Source organism: Sarcophilus harrisii, chromosome 4, assembly GCF_902635505.1.
Source record: "Sarcophilus harrisii chromosome 4, mSarHar1.11, whole genome shotgun sequence".
Taxonomy (NCBI): domain Eukaryota; kingdom Metazoa; phylum Chordata; class Mammalia; order Dasyuromorphia; family Dasyuridae; genus Sarcophilus; species Sarcophilus harrisii.
The window spans coordinates 140,298,065-140,321,626 of NC_045429.1; the positions used below are offsets into that span (position 1 = coordinate 140,298,065).

Below are 23,562 nucleotides of genomic sequence, written 5' to 3' on the forward strand. Positions count from 1 at the left end.
TTTCAGGATTTAATTCTTTAGTTACTCATCCTGGAGCATGCCTCAGTACGTTAAAATGGTATGAATTTATTTAGACTACACCCCTCTTCATCACCTAAGAGACAGGATTTTGATTGTGTTTTTAAAGTATAAAATGAGTATGTGAGACATAAGTGGAAAATTTAGCATGGATTGCTTTGACCAAGCCATTGCTGTTTATAGGGAGTTATTTCATAAGAAGCTACAAAGAAAGCCTTTGAGAATCTTATAATCTAATGGGAGGTGGAGACAATATCAGCACTTAGAAACATACATGAAATATACACATATAATTTGAAATCTACCTCATTGGCATATAAACTATTTACAACTATTAAAATTATTAGCTTTGATGGCAAAGTTCAGATAATTAGGGTAAGTAAACTCCTGTCTTAATGTGTATTAATTCTTTTATCCTTCTGATTCATCAAAGTAAAAGGTTCAAAGTCTAAATGCCTCATAAGTACCATAACATTAATAATAATACTATAACATTAATAATAATAATAATAACATTCATTTGTGTGTCATATAATTCTTTTTAAGTGTTCTTTCACACACTAATTAATGTAGTATAAATAGTCCAGAATTTATTGGGAGGCATGTGGAGAAGCAAATGATAGGAATATTATGACCAGAGAGGGGAATTTCAGAGTTTCTAATTTAGGAGAGTAGAACACATGTAGATGATGATAAGATGTAGTGTTTTGAGTGTATCTGTGTGATTAAGGTAGAAGGGATGGATTATAGGCTTTAAGAAGATTTAGGAAATGAGAAGTTCAGGAACTTGAGAAAGCATCTATAAGTATATTAATGCCCCTAGTATAAGTTCAAAAGTTGAGGAAGAGTTCATTGAAAAAGGAGGAAGAATCAGTATACACTATAAGTAGTGTTATTTTGAGTAGATTTAAATTTGTAATTGTATGGGACTTCAAAAGAGGAAAAATTCCTGAGTAAAGAAGAATTTGGAAGTGATAATGGGAGGAAAAGAATATCCTGACTTCCAGTTCAGGACCAGCATGAGGGAAAGTATAATCAATGCTGAAGAGGATAATGAGGGGTCTGGTGGAAAGGAGAGCCATATCTTGGTGAGGGATATTTGATAGAAATAGTATGAGAGAAAGCATTCTAAGATGAAGAGGAGTTGTTCTCTCTGGAACAAGCATCCAAAGGGCACACTATAAAGGTTAGATTTGGATATAGGTGGATCAGGCTAACATGTCAGAATGATTACAACAGCATATATATGATTAAGGGAGATTCACCAATGTTTATAAAATCCAGAGAATAACTGAAAATTTTGAATGCAGATAGGGCCAATCTGGATGGCTTCTTTTTGAGAGGATATTTTATGACAGTTAGTAGGTTTAAGGGGATTCCTATTCTTAAACTCCCATATCTCTCACATGAAATACCCTATCTAAAATTCAGAAAGCTTCACATGTTCAGCAATTCTTCTGAGAGGCTGATGGTTATAAGAATTGAGTTGATCATGATAAGGTCATGTAAACTTGAACTTAAGACATGTAGATTGAAAAGGAGAGTAGGCGAAAGCAAAATAACAGTGATAAGATATTAATGCCAGAAAGGGTTTAGGGATCTTTTAGTTAAGAGATTCTTAATATGAGGTCTATGGTTCTATGAATAGAGTTGACATTTGTGCAGGGGGAAGGACATCTTAATTTTTAATAACTACTAAGAAAAACTTAGCATTTATATCATTTTAAAATGTCATGCTGTGAAAGTCCATAGATTTTAGCAGACTACCAAAGGACCCCATAACCCACAAAAGGCTGAGTATCCCTAATGTATTCCAACCCAACTGTTTTCCAATTGGAGAAGCAGAGGCCAATGATATGAAGTAGTTTCCTCAAAACATATACTTAGGTGCAAAGCTGGAACTAAGAACCCAAATATCCTGATTCTGAATTCATTTTGTCTTATTGTTCAAGACCCTGAGTGTTATTGAGGAAAGAGCAAGCTCACAGTATAGAAACATATATTGGTTTGTTAATATGATGAAAACTTCAAACAGAGTAAAGTTCTTTTAGGTGTTAACAAGTGCATCCATAAACTTTGCTCTTGTTCCTGGTGTCTGTGTCCTGTTTTTAATATATTTGTGAAAGTAAAGGGAGTTAGTCACTTTGGTATTGTTTATAACAACCACACAGAAATGTTTAGAATCTCATTTAGGCCTTGAGTAAAATGATTGTTGATTTCCTTTTAATAAAAAGCAGGCTACGTCACAAGAGAAGGAAGAATGTGAAGCTGATTTAATAGCCACCCAGAGCCCAAGTGTCCAGGAATGGCTGGCACAAGCTCGAACCACAAGAACCCAGCAGCAACAGAGCAGCCTTCAACAGCAAAAAGTAAACTATTAAAATGTTACTCTCGTTTGCAATCACTAGCCTCTGAAAGAATGTGTTTTGGGAGTGTCTTTCTTCTAGTTTGCTTGTTTCTTAGTTTATGTATACTTTCAAAGAGATTTTATGTTTCAGAGAAATCTTAGTCCTACTGGTTCCATTGTCACCTTTCTCTACACTGAAGCCTCTTTCTTTCCTTGTATAAATGAATGAGTGATATTATCTGTGTTGGTTGATAAATTATCTTTTTTTTTAATCAAAAAAGAAATTTAGTAAAAATATATTCGGTAAAACATCACTAACAACAATTATAAAAATTAGGAGAAAGGGCACTGTGGATTAATGAAAATTTGGAATTTTGGAATAATTTATTATTCTATACTTTCCTGAACCATAGAGAACAACCCCTTCTATGATTTGATAGATAAATTCTAGGGAGTTATATGAGGTACCTAGAAGTTCAAAGATTTGTTCAGGGTCATATCTGGCAATGTCAGAAACTGAATCTGAACCCAGGTCTTTTTTACTCCAAGCCTAGCATTCTATTGGCTGCCTCTATAAAGAAATGCGGCTATATTTATTTCAAGTATATGATGTATAACTTAAGCTGGGTTTAAAAATTTACCCAGTAGAAGCCCTTGGAGAATCTACTTTAATAGTTAAGTAATGATCATTTGTAATTTCAAGAAGATAATTCTTTGTCTGTAAATAAATTCTTTAAAAATTAAGTAATATAAACATGTCTCCAGTGTGAGTCCCTCTGCAGCATAAGAGTAAAATTTAGCAAGAGTTCAGACAATTTTAGAATCCAAAATGGTAGGGCCAGAAAATTAAAGAAGTATTATGTTACCAACCAGACATTTCACTGGAATTCAAAGGATAGGATATCTTATTTTATGAGAAGCTGCCATTTATATGTCAGTAGGATGTTTTTACATTGATTTATGAAGTCTATCTTTAATCCACTTGGGGGCACTATACCCCTGCGAGATTCTTTTGATAGTATTAAAAGCACTATGTAGGTTTTTCATGGTCATCTATTATCAAAACTAAAAAATGATATGAATAATGATATTACTTTAGAGACTTAGTGTTTGCCCCATGTGTTTTCATACTTTATACTGTGAACAATTGATAACAGAAAGGTTATGAGTTGTATTAAACTCACCAATATTTTGACTTTTTTTTTCATCTCTTTCCTTTCTGACTCTTGACTAGGAGCTAGAGCAAGAGTTAGAAGAACAGAAAAGCCTTCTTCGATCAGTAGCAAGTCGTGGAGAAGAAATTTTAACCCAACATTCAGCCGGAGAAAGTGCTGGCATTAGGTATTTTTTTTTAATTTTCATTTTCATTTTTTGTTGTTATTGTTGCTGGGGAAAGTGGGAGGGACAGGTGTGAGTTCACTGCTGTGAATAATTCCCAGTGAGCAATCTCTCTCTATGCAGTTCCACTTCTCCTCTGCAATTTAAAGTCTTAGGGAATTTCCTAGGGCACTGAGAGATTAAGAGACTTGTCTAAGATCATCTAGTCAGTGTATGTCAGTATTATTACTTGAACCTTTCTAATTTTGAGACAGATTCTTTCTCCATTACACCATGATGCCAAATATGTTTCAAGACAATTTATTTTCATCTCCTTTTTCTTCTACTTTTTACCTACTTGGAGAAAATTTTTTCTCATATCATATTCTAAATATTATTTATTTTTTGCTTCATTTTACTTTGGGATAGGAAATGTTGCTTGTGCATAGGAAGCTTTTTGGAGTGGCCTAAACCTATTTTATATCTAAAATAGCTACTTTATATCCTCTCAGAAGATGAGACAGCCAGGAAAGCAGGAAATGATTCTTTTTTATTCTTTTTTAATAAAATGACAAATCTGATTATGGATTATATTTTTATCCACCCAGACCTATAAAATGTCTCTAACATAAAGAAACACTTTGTGGATAAGCATTAAAATGTGGATAAGCATCCTTAAAAGACATAGAATTTATAAATATAATGGGCTTTAAAGATTCTCCATTCCTCTTGTCCTGTCTCCTCATTTCATATACAAGCAAAGTGAAACTTTTGAGAGGGTAATTTGCTAGGGTTCACACAGGTAATAAATAATAATGACTATTAAAATTCAATTATGTAATGCTTTAGTTTTGTGTTTTGTTTTGTGAAACATTTATATATGGCATCTCATTTGATCAGTATAAATAGCAGAAGTATAAAATTTTTGTCTTTTATAATATAGTATAATAAAAAAAGGGCTGGATTTAGAGTAAGGAGCCTTGAGTTTTTGTTTTGGCTATAGTACTAACTGGCTTTATGATTTTGGAGATCTCATTTTATGTCTCTAAGTCTTCATCTGCATCAATGAACAGATTGGAGAGAGCGATATTTGGATTATTTTAGCCCTGGGATTTATGATTTTTGCCTCTGGAATGACTTTAAGTCAAAATATATTATGCATAGTAAATATTTAATAAGTATTTGTTGGATTGATGATTATGAAATAGGCAAAGGTTAATTCAGGCTTTTTCTATTCCCTTTTCAGAGATCAATATTTTTATAATTTTCTCTCTAGAACCTCTCATGGTTTTTGCTTCTCTCTTTTTTTAAATTAGAGAGGGACTACCTTTACTAATAATCCCTCCTTCTTTAGATTTTTTTTCCTTTTCCTTTATTTATTCACTATGTTCCCTATCCCATCCAATCAAAGTTTATCTCTCCTTTACCTGCAGGTGAAGTGTCCTGTAGGAATGAATCTGGTCTGGAAATAACTAATTATAATAATTTGTTTGTTGTGTAAGACCTAATTATAATAAGGTCTTAGTGACAAGCAACATATTAATAATGTGTTTCCCCATTGCATATTTCTATGTCAAACATTATTTTCCATATATTGTGGTAAATTGGGAGCATTTTGGCACTTCTTAGATAACAGCATATAGGCAGCTACCCATTCCACCTTTGCATAAGACAGCCATTTGCCTTCCTCATCTTCACAACTATTTCAACTCTGCTATTGTGATTTTTCAGTAACAGGAACATATCTCACTGCTGTCTAAGCTATTCTTGGATTGGAAAATAGCTGATGTTCATATAACTGAGATGTAAAAATAAGAAAGCATAAGAGAAATAAGTGGAAAGAGGATGTAGGAAGATATAAGAAAAAGATAGAGGAGAAATTTTCATTCCATAGATATTTATTATACACATATAATGGATATGACATATACAGGCACTTAGGCATTAAGAAGGGTAGAAGAAAGAAATAAAGAGAAGAAAAATAGCTAGAAAGAAGGCATGTGATTAGATAACATTATTTGTGTATGGGGGGAATGAAAGAAAACAAGCCACACTTACAGCCATAAATAGCCAATTAAGTCATCATCTGTTTGTATATCATACCAAACAAAATACAGGCATAATTCTAATTTCAGGATATGCTTATCAATAACAGGACTAATTTTCCTTTTCAGAATTCTTCACAAGTAGCTTTATTACTATTATGTTATAAAAACAAACTCATTAAACCAAGGTGTATTTTGGAGTGTTAGTCAAAATAGATCAGACCTTGGAATGATAAAATAACAAAGACAGTTTTGAATGTGTCTTATTAAGTCACCAGAAGAGTAGGGTACTTTTTAGACTTTAAAAGATCTATGTTTTCATCAATATTCTGTCTCTAGTGCAGAGGGCAGGAATTTTATGCTTGTCTTATCCTAGTGTATGTTATATCATACAGATAATGTATCCTTGATAATTCTTTCATTGAAAATCATAAAGGTCCCTCTCTCTCATTCCTCCTCCCTCTTCTCCTCTCTTCTTTTTTATATAAACACATACCTGCAAAAAGTAAATCCTTTTGGCTCTCCTTCCTGTTTTTCTCCCAGATACTTTTTAGTTTTGTATCTTACATCCTTTTAATTTGGAACTTGCCCAAGGAAAGAAAAGCAACTCTAAATTATATTTTCAGACATAAAAACTATTGTTCTTTTAAATAAATCAGTGGTGAAGCAAGGTGGCTTGAAAATACTTTTGTTAAAAAATTTCTTGGGTGTGCTAGATGGTGCAGTAGATAGAGCACCAGCCATGAAATCAGGAAAACCTGAGTTCAAATCTGGCCTCAGACACTTAACACTTCCTAGATGTGTGACCCTGGGCAAGTCGCTTGACCTCAATTGCCTCAGCAAAAAAATTAATTAATTAAAATTATTGTGCATATACCTTATTTTTTAATTTATGTATCTGATTATGAATGCATATTCATAGGCATACCCATTTCCTCTTTTACTCAAAAAAATAATATATCCAGTGGTCAAGAAAATATATAACTCATAAAATGTCCAAGATATTTAGCCCATGAAAAATTCAGAAGAATGAAAATGTAAAAGTTTATTTCTGACTTTGATACTGATTTATCTATCCAGCAAGAAGCTTTTTATACAGTGCCCTCTGAATGCCAGGCAACATACTAAGTGTTGAAGTTACAAACATAATAAATAAAACAATCTCTACTTGTAAAGAGATTATATTGTATCTATCTGTCTATCTGTTTATTCTGAGGCAATTGGGGTTAAGTAACTTGCCTAGGGTCACAGAGCTAGGAAGTATTAAGTGTCTGACACCAGATCTGAGACCCCAGGTGCTCCTGACTTCAGGACTGGTGCTCTATCAACTGCACTAGCTAGCTGCCCCCTTGATAAGGATTTTAAACAGGGTAAGATCATTTATTGATATCAGCAATATAGAGAGCTCTGGATGCCAAATAGGCATTTTATCTCAAATTAATTTTATTCTCCTTAAATTATATCTTAAAATACTAATTTGCTGACATCCAAAAAATAGAAAAGGACTCAGTTGTTCAAAAATATTTATAGCAGCTCTTTTTGTGATAGCTAAGAACTGGAAATTGAGGGGAAGCCCATCAGCGGGGGAATGTCTGGACAAATTTTGGTATTTGATTGTGATCGAATATAAATTGTGCTATATTAAATGTCAAGTAGGATGGTTTCAGAAAAACCTAGAAAGACTTAGAGGAACTGATGCAATGTGAGGTGAGCAGAACCAGAACACTGTACACAATCACAATAATATTGTACAATGAAGAACTGTGAATCACTTAGGCTTTTTCAGCAATACGAGGATCCAAGACAATCCTATAAAGGACTAATAATGGAGCATGCTATTTACTTATCTATCAGATATCTATCTATCTGTCAGAATATAGACTAAAGAATGCTATTTTCACTTTTGTTCCTTTTTCCATTAAAATCTTCTAGAATAAAATGACTAAAATGGAAATGTTTCACAGGACAAATATTAGAATATTACTGAATATTCTTTTCTAAATATTTGTGTTTATTTATTTTTTGGAAGTTGTCTAAACTACCATATAATAGATACTTAACAAATGTTTATTGATTGATTACATATAAATTAACAACCCAAATGCCCAATCGAATACCAAATTTAGAGGTTAATCTTAACTTTGTTGCTTTCCTTTCACAAGTTGTAAACTGAAATTATCTGCTCTCCTAATAGTGAGAAGCCTGATGAAATATCCCAGGAATTGGCATTTGAAGGGGAGAAAACCTCAGCAGAAAGCCATATGCGTGTGAAATGGGAAAGTCTTCATCAAGAATTTAGTACCAAGCAGAAACTGTTGCAGAATGCTTTAGAGCAGGAACAAGAAGAGATGGTATTTTTTTTTTTTTTTTTGCTTTTTGGTTATTGATTGTTGGCAATATATAATTATGTAGCTATTTATAAATTCATTGTAGCAAAGAGAAATAGTGAAACATTTCTACCAGGGTTTTTATAAGTTTCATTTAATATTATTTATAAGAATAATATGGGGGGAGGGGAAAAAGAAAAAAGTACATGATAATTTTGTCATATATTTGAATGGAATAGCAAGTTGTATATAGTAGATTTTCACTGTTGTGTACAATCATCTTTTTATTGGGATATATTATCAAAATGCTCATTTTATTCCATAAATTAAAGAAAAACAATATTATTGCATCTTATTACACTGTAATAATCCTATTTTTTTTCAAAAGAAAATTCCATTGAGTGCTGCATTTTCTTTTCTTTTTTTTTTATGTGGACCCCAAATTTAAAATCATTTATTTATTTATTTTTAAATTTAATAGCCTTTTATTTACAGGTTATATGTATGGGTAACTTTACAGCATTAACAATTGCCAAACCTCTTGTTCCAATTTTTCACCTCTTACCCTCCACCCCCTCCCCCAGATGGCAGGATGACCAGTAGATATTAAGTACATTAAAATATAAATTAGATACACAATAAGTATACATGACCAAAACGTTATTTTGCTGTACAAAAAGAATCAGACTCTGAAATATTGTACAATTAGCTTGTGAAGGAAATCAAAAATGCATGTGGGCATAAATATAGGGATTGGAAATTCAATGTAATGGTTTTTAGTCATCTCCCAGAGTTCTTTTTCTGGGCATAGCTGGTTCAGTTCATTACTGCTCCATTGGAAATGATTTGGTTGATCTCGTTGCTGAAGATGGCCAGGCTCATCAGAACTGGTCATCATATAGTATTGTTGTTGAAGTATATAATGATCTCCTGGTCCTGCTCATTTCTGAGTGCTGCATTTTCAAATTATATAGTTCTTTTCACTTTTAGTTGAGTATAAGGCATAAACATGAAAACCAGCATAATTGATAGCATTCCCTCCATTATGTTAATTATTAAATATCATTAACAAATGATGATCAAATTAGGATCCATGAATTAAGTGGATATTTTTATTGTTTTTTGAGTGATAGAATTCTGAAGCTAACAATATATTTTGAAAATGATTATCAACTCTTTTTACCAAAGGGACCTCTATTGGTAAAGGTCTCTGAACCAGTTATATTTTCCTATTTTTCTTTGACATTATTTTCAATGACCTCTCTTTTTCCTCTTTTTCCCCTACTCACTCCCCCCATAACAAAATCTCCCTCCAAAGTTTCTTCTCTCCTTTTTGAAGACATAATTTTCCAATGTGGCAGCTATAATAATGACTATTAGGTATATTTGAAATATTAGGTATATTAGGTATATATTAGGTACAATTTTTTTTTAACATAAACTGTAATAAATTTGTTTCCTTCCCAAATATTCATTCACTCATGTTTTATTCAACAAACATGTATTGAATGTCTTTAAGGATGTATCTCTTATTGACTGTCTCTGGGATACTCCTAGCCTTTGGGAGGGTAATTCATAGAAATATAATGTATGACCCCTACCATTTAGAAGCTTATAGTAAAGGTGAAGACACAAGACATGCATTGAGAAGGTAAAAAGTGACATAGAAATATATTGTTTCCTGTATTTTTATACAAAAGGATTACTAGAAGAGTTCAAATGAGAAAAATTTGAGGGAAAAAAATCCCAAATGAGAGACCTTTTTTTGATGGATGTGATAAAGGAAGAGTTTCATGGTGGATGGGAAACTTAAGCTATTGGATTTGAGAGAGGAGAGATTAGAGGTAGAGCAAATAGGAGTTTCCTCTTTTAGGAAACTATTTTGTTATTTTTTTAAATCAATAAGCACATTGTCATTGATAAATATAAAACAATAAAGTTTATAAATTATGCACTCAATAAATTAATTTTTGCCAGAAGAATTATATATAAGAACCCTTTTTTTCAATATTTGTGCCATGTGTGTTTCTAACATAGTACTGTAGAATTATCCTGAAGTTGTTCTTTTTCCTATATAGCTTTACAGTAGGCCAAATAGACTGCTGACTGGTGTGCCACTATACAAAGGGGAAGGGCAGACTCATACGAAATCCTCAGTTACATCTTTGCTGGATGATTTGAGCCAGACTTTTGAAGAAGTTTCATCTCAGGTATTGTATTCTTGGTTTGTTAAAAAAAAATTCTATTCTACAAAAAAGATGTATGTTATTTTTAAAATGTAGATTCCATCAACTATCTTCTATACTTAGCATCCAGTCAACAAAGGTCACTAAAGTGAATATTAACAGGTCAGTAAAGTCATATTCTGCACTGTTATGAATATCACAACCTCCCCCCCCCTTTCCCACATGAGAAACAAAACTCAAAAAATAGTATTTCATAGCTTGTAGTGCTTGCAAAAAATGTATCTAATCTGAACGATTTACTTAGAATACATTCCTTTAACAAAGAATTCAGAAACAGTATCACTTAAAATTATTGGAAGAAATAACCTGTTTATTTCCTTTTGAATTTCTTTTCCCAGAGTGGGAGGACAGAGAAGCAAAATTTTCATTTGGAACAGAAATTATATGATGGAGTTTCAGCTACCTCTATTTGGCTAGATGATGTGGAAGAACATTTATTTGTTGCTGCAGCCCTTTTACCAGAAGAAACAGAAACTTGTCTCTATAACCAGGAAGTAAGTTTGGTCTCCATGAATACATGATATTAAAAACAATAGATTCTACCCAATTTAGCTGAGCTATAAACATGAGATATCAAAGGAAGAAAGCAGAAAATTAGGGATTCTTTCAAAGACGATGATGAAGTAAATTAATTAAAAACATAAAGTTGATTGAAAATGTATTGTGAATTTGAATTCTTGATTTATTGTACATAGGAAAGAGAAAATAACATTGGAAAATTCCCTATGGAAATGTTAGTGCATTTATCTAAAATTACAGGAGGAATTAAAATCAAAAAGAAATTATTAATTTTTAATTAGTATTTTATATTTTTTCTCTATTTAATAAAGGGCATTTCCAGTTGGTAATATTACTAAGAAAATGTCAATTATTGAGTTCCAATATGTCTTAAAGTTATTGTAGTCAAATTTAAAATATTCAAAAAATTTGGATTGGTTGTTAGAGTAACAACAGTAATTCACTACCTATTCAATGAGATGATAAAAGTTGATAATAAATGTTTTAATGTGTCTGGGTTTCTTAAATATAATATCTCTTTTTATGACTCTAGACTCTTGCCAAAGATATTAAAGAGATGTCTGAGGAAATGGACAAGAACAAGAATTTGTTTTCCCAAGCGTTTTCTGAAAATAGTGATAACAGAGATGTTATTGAAGACATTTTGGGCTGTCTTTTGGGGAGGTTATCCTTGTTAGATGCTGTAGTAAATCAGCGATGTCATCAGATGAAAGAAAGGCTGCAGCAAATACTAAATTTCCAGGTAGAGTCCTTTTAAAATTTCATTCTTCAAATTGATATGTAGTTCTATGGTACTATTTCATCATCACTAAACACATTATTTAATTAATTTAACTTAATGTAGGATATAAACCTAAAATCATTACTGATAATTAGTGTTTAGGAATATGTCAAATGATTAATTTGCAGAATTAAAAAATTTGAAATCCCATGGACTTTGTTAGAGATACAGGAAAATCACATCACATCACAACTAGAATTGCTTGAGGTCTTAGAACATTAAAAAAATTGTATTGGAATTCAGGAAATTTTGCTATATCAGTGTTTAAAATATATTACAGAAGTATGCAGAAAATATTTTAGAGACTTAAATATCATTTAAAAGACCTAGCCACAAACTTCCTTTACTTCTATTAAAATTTTATTAGATTTTTAAAAATCACAAATCTTAAGATTTGTCATATTTTGTACTTTGAGATGAAATTTCTAATATATACCAAATAAACATGCTTGGCTATTTTCCCTGACTCTGGGTGAATTAGGGATAAATGAGCCTTGTGGATTGATATAACTTGAGCTTTAAATTTCAGTGAAAATGAAGGCACCTTTTACAAATAAAATTCACTTTTAAAAATATTTAATATTTTAATAGGAGTATGTTTTCACAAAGATAGAACTATTACATAATAGATATAATTTAAATAGTACTTTTTGAAGTAGTCTTGATAGAGTTTGATTTATATTTGTATTAATCTCAACTGTACTCTTAAATATGGGAGTTTCTGGGTGAGAGAAAGAGAGAGACCAAGAGAGAGAGCGTGAAAGAGAGAACACAAGCAAGAGAAAGCAGTAATTGCCTTCACTTAGGCTTTAGTAGCTTGCTTCCTAAAAGAATTTTTATAAAAGATATTTTATATTGATATATTGTCCTGTGAATTTGATTAGAACATATGAAAAGTAAATGGTGAAATTATTTGAAAATGCATAGTTTGATTCATTATACATTTAGAGTTTTTAAAAGAATTAATGCAATTAGCCACAAAATAAATAAGAAAGAAACTAGGGAGGTTAATAGGATCCTAGAAAGTGTAGATATGATAGATCTCTGGAGAAAATTGAATAGGGACAGAAAGGAATATTCATTTTTCTCAGCAGCATATGGCACCTATCCAAAAATTGACCTACACACACACACACATACACACACACACACACACACGATTTGTAACCAAATGCAAAAAGGCATAAATAATAAATGCTTCCTTTTCACATCAAAATGCAATAAAATTATGTTCAATAAAGGGCCAGGAAAATCTAAAAACCAATTGGAAATTAATCTAATTCTAAAGAATGCATAATTTCATTCAAAAAGTGACAATAATGAGATAACATAAAATCAATGAGATACAAACAAAGCAGTTCTTAGGGAAATTTTATATCCCTAAATTGCTGCATAAATAAAACCGAGCAAGAGGAGATAAATGTAATAGGCATGCAAATAAAAAACAGAAAAAAAAACAATTAAATATCAAATTAGAAATTCTGAAATTCAAAGGAGAGATTAATAAAATAGAAGCTAAGAAACTATTCAACTAATAAATAAAATGAAGACTTGGTTTTATGAAAAAATAACAAAATAGATAAACTTTTGGTTAATTTGATCAGAAAAAGGAAAGGAAAAAAAAACAAATCACCAGTATAAAAAATAGAAGGGGTAAACTAACTACCAATGAAAAAGAAATTAAATGAATATTTTTTTTCTGTTTTGGCTCTTCCTGGTTTAGGTATCAATACCATATTTGGCACTGATGCCTAAACCAGGAAAAGCCAAAACAGAAAGAAAATTACAGACCAATCTCCCTAATGAATATTGATGCAAAAATTTTAAATAAAATATTAGCAAAGAGTTTACAGCTAATTATCAGCCAGATAACATACTATGACCAAGTGTAATTTATATGAGTAATGCAGGGGTGAGTCAATATCAGGAAAACTATTACCATAATCGATCATATTAATAATAAAACCGTCAGAAATCATATGATAATCTCAATAGATGCAGAAAAAGCTGTTGACAAAATATAGCACACATTTCTAGTTAAAAAAAAAAAAAAACACTAGAGAATACAGGGATAAAGGGAGCTTTCCTTAAAATAATAAGCAGTATCTATCTAAAATCTACATCAAGCATTATTTGTAATAGAAAGAAGCTGGACACATTCTCAGTAAAATTGGGGATAAAATGAGGATGCCTGTTATCAACACTATTATTCCACATTTTACTAAAAATATTGTCTTTAGCAATAAGAAAAGAAAAATAAATTAAAAGAATTGCAATAGATAATGAGGAAATAAAGTTATCACTCTTTGCAGATGATATGATGATATACTTAGAGAATCCTAAAAAATCATTCAAAAACCTACTGGAAATAATTTATTACTTTGGAAAAGTCGTCAGATATAAAATAAGCCCACACAAATCATCAGCATTTTTATACATTACTGACAAAGCCCATCAGCAAGACATAGAGAAATTCCATTTAAAATAATTGTAGACAAGATAAAATATTTGGATGTTTACCTGCCAAAACAAACCCAGGAACTATATGAACACAATTACAAAACACTTCTCACAAATAAAGTCAGATCTAAACAATTGGAAGATATCAATTGCTCAGGGCTAGGCAAGCTAAAATAATAAAAATGGCAATTCTATGTAAATTGGTCTACTTTTTCAGTGCCATACCAATCAAATTGCCAAAAATATTTTATAGAACTAGAAAAATAATAACTAAATTTATCTGGAAGAATAAAAAAAATCAAGAATATTAAGGGAATTGATGAAAAAATATAAAGAATGGTGGTCTGTAATTTTCTTTCTGTTTTGGCTCTTCCTGGTTTAGGTATCAGTGACATATTTTAGACCTAAAACTATATTATAAACTAGCAGACATCAACAAAATTTGATACTAGCCAAGAAATAGAATGATGGACTACTGGAGAAAGTTAGGCACATATAACACAATCAACAACTATGAGTAAGCTAGTATTTGATGAATCCCGAAACTCCAGCTTTTGAGATAATAACTCAGTGTCAGAAACTTGGCATAGACCTACTTTTCACACCCCATACCAAAGTAAGGTCAAATGAGTACATGATCTGGGCCTAAAGGGTAGTACCATAAAGAAATTAGGAAAGCAAGGGATAATTTTGCTATCAGATCTTTGAAGAAAGGAGAAATTTATGACCAAATAAGAATTAGAGAACATTATAAAATAGACAACTTTAAATCCATTAAATTAAATTTTTTTGTACAAACAAAACCAACACAACCAAGATTAATAAGGAAATACTAACCTGGGGGGGAGGGGGAGAGAACTTTAGAGCCAGGGTTTCTGATAAAGGTCTCATTTTTTTTAAATATATAAAGAGCTATGTCAAATTTATAAGAATACAAGTCATTTCCCATTGGATACATGGTCAAAAGATATGAACAATTTTCAAATGATGAAATAAAGTCATCTGTAGTCATATCAAAAAATTCTCTAAATCACCATTTGATTAGAGAAATGCAAATTAAAACAACTCAGGTATTACCTCACATCTCTAAGCTGGCAAAGATGACAGAAATAAATAATAATAAAATTAGAAGTGATGTGGGCATACTGAGACATTAATGTATTGTTGGTGAAGTTGTGAAATGATACAACCATTCTGCAGAGCAATCTGTAGCTCTGCCCTATCAAAACGAGCATACACTTTGCCCTACCATGCTAATAGAGTCTGTATCCCAATGAAATCATAAAGGAGGGAAGAGGATCCACATATGTAAAAAAGTTTGTAGCAGCTCTTTTTGTGATAGCAAAGAATTGAAAAATTAGTAGATGCCCATTAATTGGGGAATGGCTAAAAAAGTTGTGGTATATGAAGATAATGGAATAATATTGTTTTATAAGAAATGATGAATAAGCTGATTTTAGAAAATCCTGGAAAGATTTGCACAAATTGATACTGAGTGAAATAAGCAAAATCAAGAATACACTGTACACTGTAATAGCAAGATTGTGTGGTGAACAGTTATGAAAGATTTGGTTCTTCTTAGTGTTTCAGTGATCAAAAGTCCTTTGGACAAAAAAAAATTGCTATTTGCAGTTAGGAAGAAAAAAAAAAAAAAACTATGGCAATTGATTGTAAATCAGCACAGGCTATGTTCACTTCTTTTTTCCAATTTTTTTCTTCCACAGTGATTTTTCCCCTTTTGTTCTGATTTTTCTCTCCCAATATGATTCATAAATAAATGTGTATTAAAATACTTAATATCTATGTATAACTAGTAAAAAAACTTTTAAAAATAATCAATGTAATTTAAAACTGCTGAAAATATGAAAATTGTAAAAATATTGGGAGATAGCCTGTCTTTAGTGAAAATAAGACTTGTACTTTATGACAACTCAGTTATTGTTGTGTAACATTAAGACAATGTATTTTTTCTCTTGTCTTTTTGTATGTATAAGACTATTGCATGACTTCTTAGAGCACTCTTAAAGTTCTTTTTGTAAAGGAACATGTGACTTTAAAAGAGAGTATACATTGTATATGCTAAGACTAAAATTGAATGGAACTGCCACAAAAAGGTCTTAGAATATATTAAAAAACAGGCTATACAATCATGCATTTTTTCTTAACTCAATTATTACTGTAATATAATCATAGTTTTCAAGATATAACATCTAGAAGTTGTAAATAGAAGCAAACCAGTACTTTGTGAATAGGAAAGGACTGGTAATAAGTGAGAATTAAGAAAAGGTTTCCCATCATTTAACTAAGGCATATCATGTCAGCTTAGTTCATTCAAAAATGAGGATGTGAGGACAGGAGTTGGTGGGAATACAGATGCAGAAGAAAAGAAAGCAAATAATTCTTTTGAAAATAGATTTTCAAACTCTCATCAAGTTTTAGCTGTGCATAGTAATGTTTGGTAATTTTATCATGTATATATGCATGTGCATCTACACAAATTAAAGTAGGGTATAAGGATAAAATCAGGAAAATGAAATAATGAATCAATTCATTTGATTTATAAAAATATGTCTACTTTATTTAATTTTTTAAAAATTAGAAGCCTAACAAATTCCATAAGCTTAAAATTATACTAAGACTTTTGGGATAAAATCAGAAAAGAATATTTTATGATTTTATAATTGAATGGTGGATCTCTATATTTAGAGTTTTTTGTCTTTTTCTTAATTACACATAAAATACCTTTTTAAGTTTGCTTTTTTATTTTGAATTGCAAATTCTCTTTCTTCTTCTCTCCCTTCCTCTTATATCTAAAAAGGAAAACAATATGATATGGATAATACATGTGAAGTCATGCAAAACATATTTCTTATTTGCCATGCTATAAAACAAAACACAGAAGAAAAAAAAAGACAGTTATTTTTGTTTTGTTTTGTTTTTTAAAGTATGTGTTGATCTACAGTCACACTCTATTAGTTATTTCTCTGAAGATGGATAGTATTTTTTCATCACAAGTTCTTGAGAAATGCCTTTTGTATTCTTCACATTCACAGTTGATCATTGGATAATATTGTGTCACTGTGTACAGTGTTCCCTTGGTTCTGCTCACTTCACTTTGCATCAATTCATGAAAGTGTCCCAGGTTTTTCTGAAAACCATCTAACTCATCATTTTTTATTGCTTGATAGTATTGCATCACAACCATATACCACAATTTGTTCAGTTATTCCCTATTTCCTGCATATACATCTTACTTTTCATTTAAAATATATAATAAAGTCAATATATAACTCTCAAGCGTATCCTACTTTTAGGTGATTTTTTTTTTCTGGTCTTCCTTCTGGTTTCTTCCATGAATTATTTTTAAATGCTTCAATGACCTCCGTCCCCTCTTTTTGCAAGCCTAGATAGAGGCCTCTTCTTCCCATCTCTACTCTCCCACACAATTTTTTTAAAAGAGAGTAAAAAAAACTATAACAATTATGAATGTTATCACTAAATAAATTCCCATTTTGTCTATGTCCAAAAATATTTATCTTATTCTGCATCTTGAGCTCATTACTTCTCTCAGGAGGTAGATCATGTTTCATTATCAGTACTTTCAAATTGTGACTGATTATTGCATTAACCAATATCTCATTGCTGCCTAACAACATCTTATATGCAGTAAGTTATAATTGTATTCTAGTATATTAGCCATGGTAGAGATTGATTAACACTATGTATTTGTTAAATGCAAAAGTCAATTTTTTAGGGGCAATTCTATGTTATATATTTTTTCTAGTAGCTTTCTTTTTTTACATCCATAATTATTTTATTCACTATATTTTGAAACTAAAGGGATAGCAGGCTTATGTTTCAGTTTTTAACATTTAGTTTTTAATGTGTGGTGGTTTTGTTTGTGGGTTTTTTTTGCCTTAGGAACATATTTTAGGTAATCAGTTACACAGTGACTGGCTTATGTTAAGAAAAAAAACTATCGTATTTCAAAATACTTTATTCTCATTTAATTGGAGGATTAAAATATGAATATGATTTAAGGGTCAAGTCACAAACATTTTTATATTCCTTAAGTACCAAATACCTGCAGTGCCAGCGAAACTCAATGCCTATTGAAATACTGTGTCATCATTTCTCCACTCTTATTTATAGCCATAATAGTGTTGACTTTTTCCATAAAATAATGAACAAAATGAATTCTTAGAAAATGAAAATAGACAATAGAGATAATGGATGGACTAAATATGTAGATATGCATTTTCTGTATTCAAACAGTTACATGTGAGCTATACTTAACTATAAATAATCAATTGATATTTTAACAATATCTGTTTCTGGAATTCACCCAAAGTATATTTCCTGAAATTACTAGTCAAAAGTTTTCATTATTTGGAAATGAAAACAAAAATTTCAAATGCTTATTCAATTGATGAGTCAACATATTAATTTTAAAAGTTAAAATAGTCTTCAAGTCTATTTCAAGTCTAAAGAATACAGTTATATTCATAGATTTTTTTTCCATATGCTATTCATTTTTCTTTCCCACTCCCTACCAAATCCAATGACTAGTGAAGGGGAGGGGGGAAATTTATCAAAATACATTAAGAAATAAATTATTATCTGTAGGGATATACAACTGAAATGTTTTTGGAGTGTTTTAAAATGACACATCAAGACCTAATCATTTATACGAATTTGTTCTTTCATCAAATTTAAGTTAAAAAACAGCAGTCACAGAGTGTAAGAGTTTCTAGCGTCTGAAAAAAGGAAGATCTGATTTCAAGTCCCACCTAAGACATAAATTGTCTGACCCCAGAGAATTCATTTATCTTCTCATAAGTAGGAATTTCTTCATTGAGAAATTCCCTGTAGCCAAAAAAAGGGCACAGATCCAATTTCTTTATTTGAAAATGGATTTCTCTTATACCTAGTATACTTTTTGTTTATCCTTCTACATATCACAGGGGATTCATGAAATTACCTTCAATTAGCCTAAACTGAATATAATTAAGAAGTCAAATCTGCTATTACTACACACCTACATACATCATTTTCCCAAGCTTATATGAATGACTCTTTTTATCATCTGTACTTATACTTTCTTCTGTGCAGCTGAGAGTTGATTTTGTGTTGAATCTGTTTAGATAGTTGGAAAACATATTTAAATGAATATATGGAGAGATAAATACTTCATCTTCAAAGATTTTGCTAATAACATTGTAATCTATGGATTCATTCTTCACAATTTTCTTATATTTAAGAGGTATCTGTCATTTTCATTGCAATTGCAATCTGTTTTTTCCTAGTTAAAGTAGTTGTTCCTCCTAATACCTTATATTTTTTATCATTCTCTTTTTCTTTTTTGTCTCACATTCAACATTCTTGTATTTTTATTCTGCCTTTTATTTCCATATGCTGTTCTCTTTTCTCAATTGTAAGAATTCACAGACAAGTGGATCCTTGGAAGTTTATTTGTTGTTCCCTGTGATTAAAGCTCACCTTTATCTGAATAACATTGGCTTTACTATTCTGGTAATATTTATCCATATTCTCTAAACTCAGCAGAAAGAAACTATCAGAGGCAGGGCATGGATTTCTGCTGCCTCCTACATTATTATTTTGTTCACTAAAAGATAAGCATATTTATTTGTATTTCAAACAGAATGTTAAAACTGTAATTGAGTTTTCCAACTCAAAATTCCTCCTTTGGAAGACACTTTAGGATACATGTCCTGATTGTCAATTCCTTTATGAGAACATCAAGCCCATCATGAGTGCAATTCATTGTTTTGGCAATAAAATTAGGTTAGCAGAATAAATACAAGACTCAACTAAGTTACTGTCCTTTCAAAAATCCTTTAAACACTCCCCCCCAAAATTTATGAAAAAATATTGCATGTGCCATACTGTAGTCTTAAAAAAATCAACAAATAAAATAATTAAGTAATGTGCTGCTATTCTAAGAATTTAGTTTCATGTCTCTTCAAGGCAACAACTTTATAATCCAATCTTTCATGGAATTTTTTTTAATTGGTAGAAGTAATGATTTTTAAATTACATATTATTTGTGTGTATGTGTATTAAAGTTTCAAATGCTTGTCAAATTTCATATAACCAACATTAATAGTAAGAGATCCTGAAAAGTATATGTACCTCATCTTTCTCCAGAAATTGAGTGACTGCTCTTATTAATCTGTGGATAGTTGGGCTATGTGGGTTTTAAAGATAATCTGCTTATCACTTGGTTATATTTTTTTTCTCCCTCAGAATGATCTCAAATTACTTTTGACATCACTAGCAGATAACAAATACATCATTCTGCAGCAACTGGCCAGTGTGGTGGAGAAGCCTGCAACAGAACAAATAGAGGTATTTGTAATTACTTGTTTCTGAAAAAGGAGGACAAATATAATAAATAAATTAGAGTTCAGAGACACATCAGCTCAAATAGTCATCAGATCATATGACCTATGGGAGAAAGGAAATGGATGTTCTTTATCTCCAAAGCTAGATGCAGTATGTTCACTTAAAAGAATCAGTAAGCCTCATTAAAACCAGGGCAAATCTTAGTTTTCATCTTCCATGAGGTTACTGGAGTACACTAGACTTTTAGAATATTTTAGGGGTTATTGTGGACACTGCTATATTCTTTTCTTAGAACTGAAGAAAGTAATATTCAGACTAAATCATCTTCTTTTGAAAATCTGTGGTCCTTTGTGCATTCTTTTGTTTTGCACACACACACACACACACACACACACACACACACGCCAATAATGTTAAATAGAACATAACTATGGAAAAGACAATAAGACCTATCTTGATACCATCAGATATATAGGGAATACAAGCAAAAAAGAAAGAAGTCTAATTAGAGAATATATTTTAATAACAAAATATCTAGAGTAAATAATTGTTTCTATACTGAAAATGTCTATTTAAGCTAAAGAATAGATTCTGTTTTTACTCTGTAGCACTTGCCTCTAAACTGTGATAAAGAGACTTGACTTTTAGTCCAACCATTTTGTGATTTTTTAAGACACAATAAATGTTCATTTTAACCTGTTTGCTTTTGTTCATGTTCAATTCCTTGCCTAGAATGCTTTCATTTAGTTGATTTAAATCCTATAAAGCCTTTAAAGGCTCATTTGAGGATTTCTTTTATCATAATGCTTTCTTTACATACTGATTATTTCCTTTGCTAACCTCCAATAATACATATGTCCTATATTATAATTAGTTAGTACTCAGTTATGTGCCTTTTGAAATTTTTCTAATTAGAATCAAGATTTGTACTGTCAGAAGGGACCAAAAATATCTGACAGACTAGCCTTCTCATTTTATATATTGAGAAAATGAGACCAAGAAAGATTATTTGATTTGTCTCATAGTATAGCAAATATTGGCACAGCTGAGTTCAACTCAGATCTCCTGATTTTTTTTCCTCTATGCTGCTTTTGAGGTGTTTCTGTGTATCTTTTTTTTTCCTTAACCAGATTGTAAGTGCGCTGAGGTTATTGATCACATATTTTGCCACTCTCACAGCAATAAAGAGAATCATATAGATTTAGAGGTGAAAGGGCCTTGAGAGAGTTGATTTAAAAAAAACCTAATTGATAGATCATATTAAAAAAAACAGAATTTAAGTAACTAAAAGTAGGTATTCTTGGTAGTAAATAGTCAAGAAGGCAGGATTCAAACTCAGATCTTCTGGCTCCAAGTCAAGTAACCTTTACATATTTAATAACTATTTCAAATATTTAATAAATACATTTTCCCTTTTGATTCCAAAGAATATCTATTCCCTAACCATGTAAGTAAGAAAATTACTATTATATTTGTGTTAGAGAATATAGCCTGCTTGTCAACAAAGCTATCATGCTACAAATCCAAAGAAGAAACTTTTCAGTAAATGTTTTCTGATCATACTGGAAATTTTCAACATATAACAGAAAATTAATAAGTGTCTCTAAAGAAATATAAACAGTCTTTTTCTTCATCTGTTATAATCTACTCTCCATTTTCAAGTAGTTATTTAATTGAAACATTATTTTCCTATTTGGTCATTATTCCCTAGCTTTAAATCTTCTGCATCACTATTGAGATGGTAAACATCTACTAATTATTGATATTCTATCCTCCCTATAATAGAGTACATAGTTTTCTTGTATTAAAAGCACACATACACCATTTCAAAATAGTGTTGCATGTTGGGGTAGAAAGAACAATTAAAAGACCATGGAAATTATATGAATGTTCAAAAGAAATGTCATTTATTTGATGAAGGCAATGCAGCAGGCTGAAGATGGTCTGAAGGAATTAGATGCAAGTATCATTGAATTAAAGAGACGTGGTGATAAATTGCAGATTGACCAGTCCTCTGTGCAAGAACTCTCTAAACTGCAGGTAAAAGAGTCAGTTAATGGCCATTTTATCCTCATTTTCTGTTTTAACCCATTCTTCACTTAGCACTTTAAACATTCTATATAATTAATGTCTGTTGAATTAAATTTAACAAATTAACATAATTATTAATATTCTATACTTTATATTAACATAAATCAGTTTCTCCATTAGCTCCTTGAATGTTATTTAGGTACTAACTGACAAAAGCAAATTTTCTGTAACCTCTTTCAGTAATGTCTCTTTCCCCTAAAATTGTAAATTTTTCTGAGAAAATTTTCTATGAAAGTAGTTACATACTTCACACAATACAGCTTCCTGAAAAATGTTTCATTTGTAAACCCAATCTAATGCTAAACGAAAACTTCTATAGGTAACTCTCCATCGTATTTCCTACTACCTGAAAATATTTTAGAGAAAAAGAAATACTCATTCTATCCATTTTGCCATGTACTCTGTCTAATAACAGATTTGACAGTTTTAATTATAGCTTGTATTTATAAGTTTTAAATACTTACAATAATCTGCAATCTTGCATCAGTCACAAAACCAGTACACTGTTCAGAATGGAAGTTATAAAACTTTTGCCTGAGTTCCCTGGATCATTCTGAGGAATCTGAAAACTCTAGCCTTCTTTGTCTAAACCCCTTTTTTGTTGGGTTAGCCAAATTTGACACATATGTGAAAATATGAGGTTGCCACATTTGCCAGTGAAATGCCATAGATTATTAAAAACAAATTTAGCATAGCAATTTCTTTATTCCAGGTCTGCAAATGGTTTCCAATAAAAAACCCTTAAGTTATCTTTGAATACTTTACTACAACAATTTTAAAAGGATATGTAAACTCAATTAAGACTCACAAGTTCTTTTAGGGAAATAAAATACATTCTTAATAAGCAAAGAGAGTATAATTCATTTCATTTCTACACCTAACATTTTTAAATCATTTGGAAGTCATTATTCCAGAGTTTTTAAATATACAGGAATAAAGCCAAGTAACATACTTGTCACTGAGCATGAGCATTATTTTTTTTCCAATGAACATTTTTGGTCTTTCATAACCATTAATATAGTACATTATTTAACTCTACATCATT

At 30.9% G+C, this 23,562-nt stretch overlaps 1 protein-coding gene across 22 annotated transcripts in view; it reads left to right on the plus strand.

Moving 5' to 3' along the window:
• Nucleotides 1–23,562, plus strand: part of SYNE1 (spectrin repeat containing nuclear envelope protein 1) — a 567,155-nt gene that overhangs the window by 432,638 nt on the left and 110,955 nt on the right. For 18 of the 22 annotated variants that reach the window (XM_031937596.1, XM_031937595.1, XM_031937611.1 and 15 more), the window contains 8 exons: nt 2,253–2,387; nt 3,600–3,706; nt 7,922–8,078; nt 10,133–10,264; nt 10,639–10,794; nt 11,352–11,561; nt 20,328–20,429; nt 22,347–22,466. In XM_031937596.1, the coding sequence (XP_031793456.1) occupies nt 2,253–2,387; nt 3,600–3,706; nt 7,922–8,078; nt 10,133–10,264; nt 10,639–10,794; nt 11,352–11,561; nt 20,328–20,429; nt 22,347–22,466 (1,119 nt within the window). The remainder of the gene's footprint in view (nt 1–2,252; nt 2,388–3,599; nt 3,707–7,921; nt 8,079–10,132; nt 10,265–10,638; nt 10,795–11,351; nt 11,562–20,327; nt 20,430–22,346; nt 22,467–23,562) is intronic. The other 4 variants (XM_031937599.1, XM_031937602.1, XM_031937606.1 and 1 more) reach the window with 1 other exon arrangement.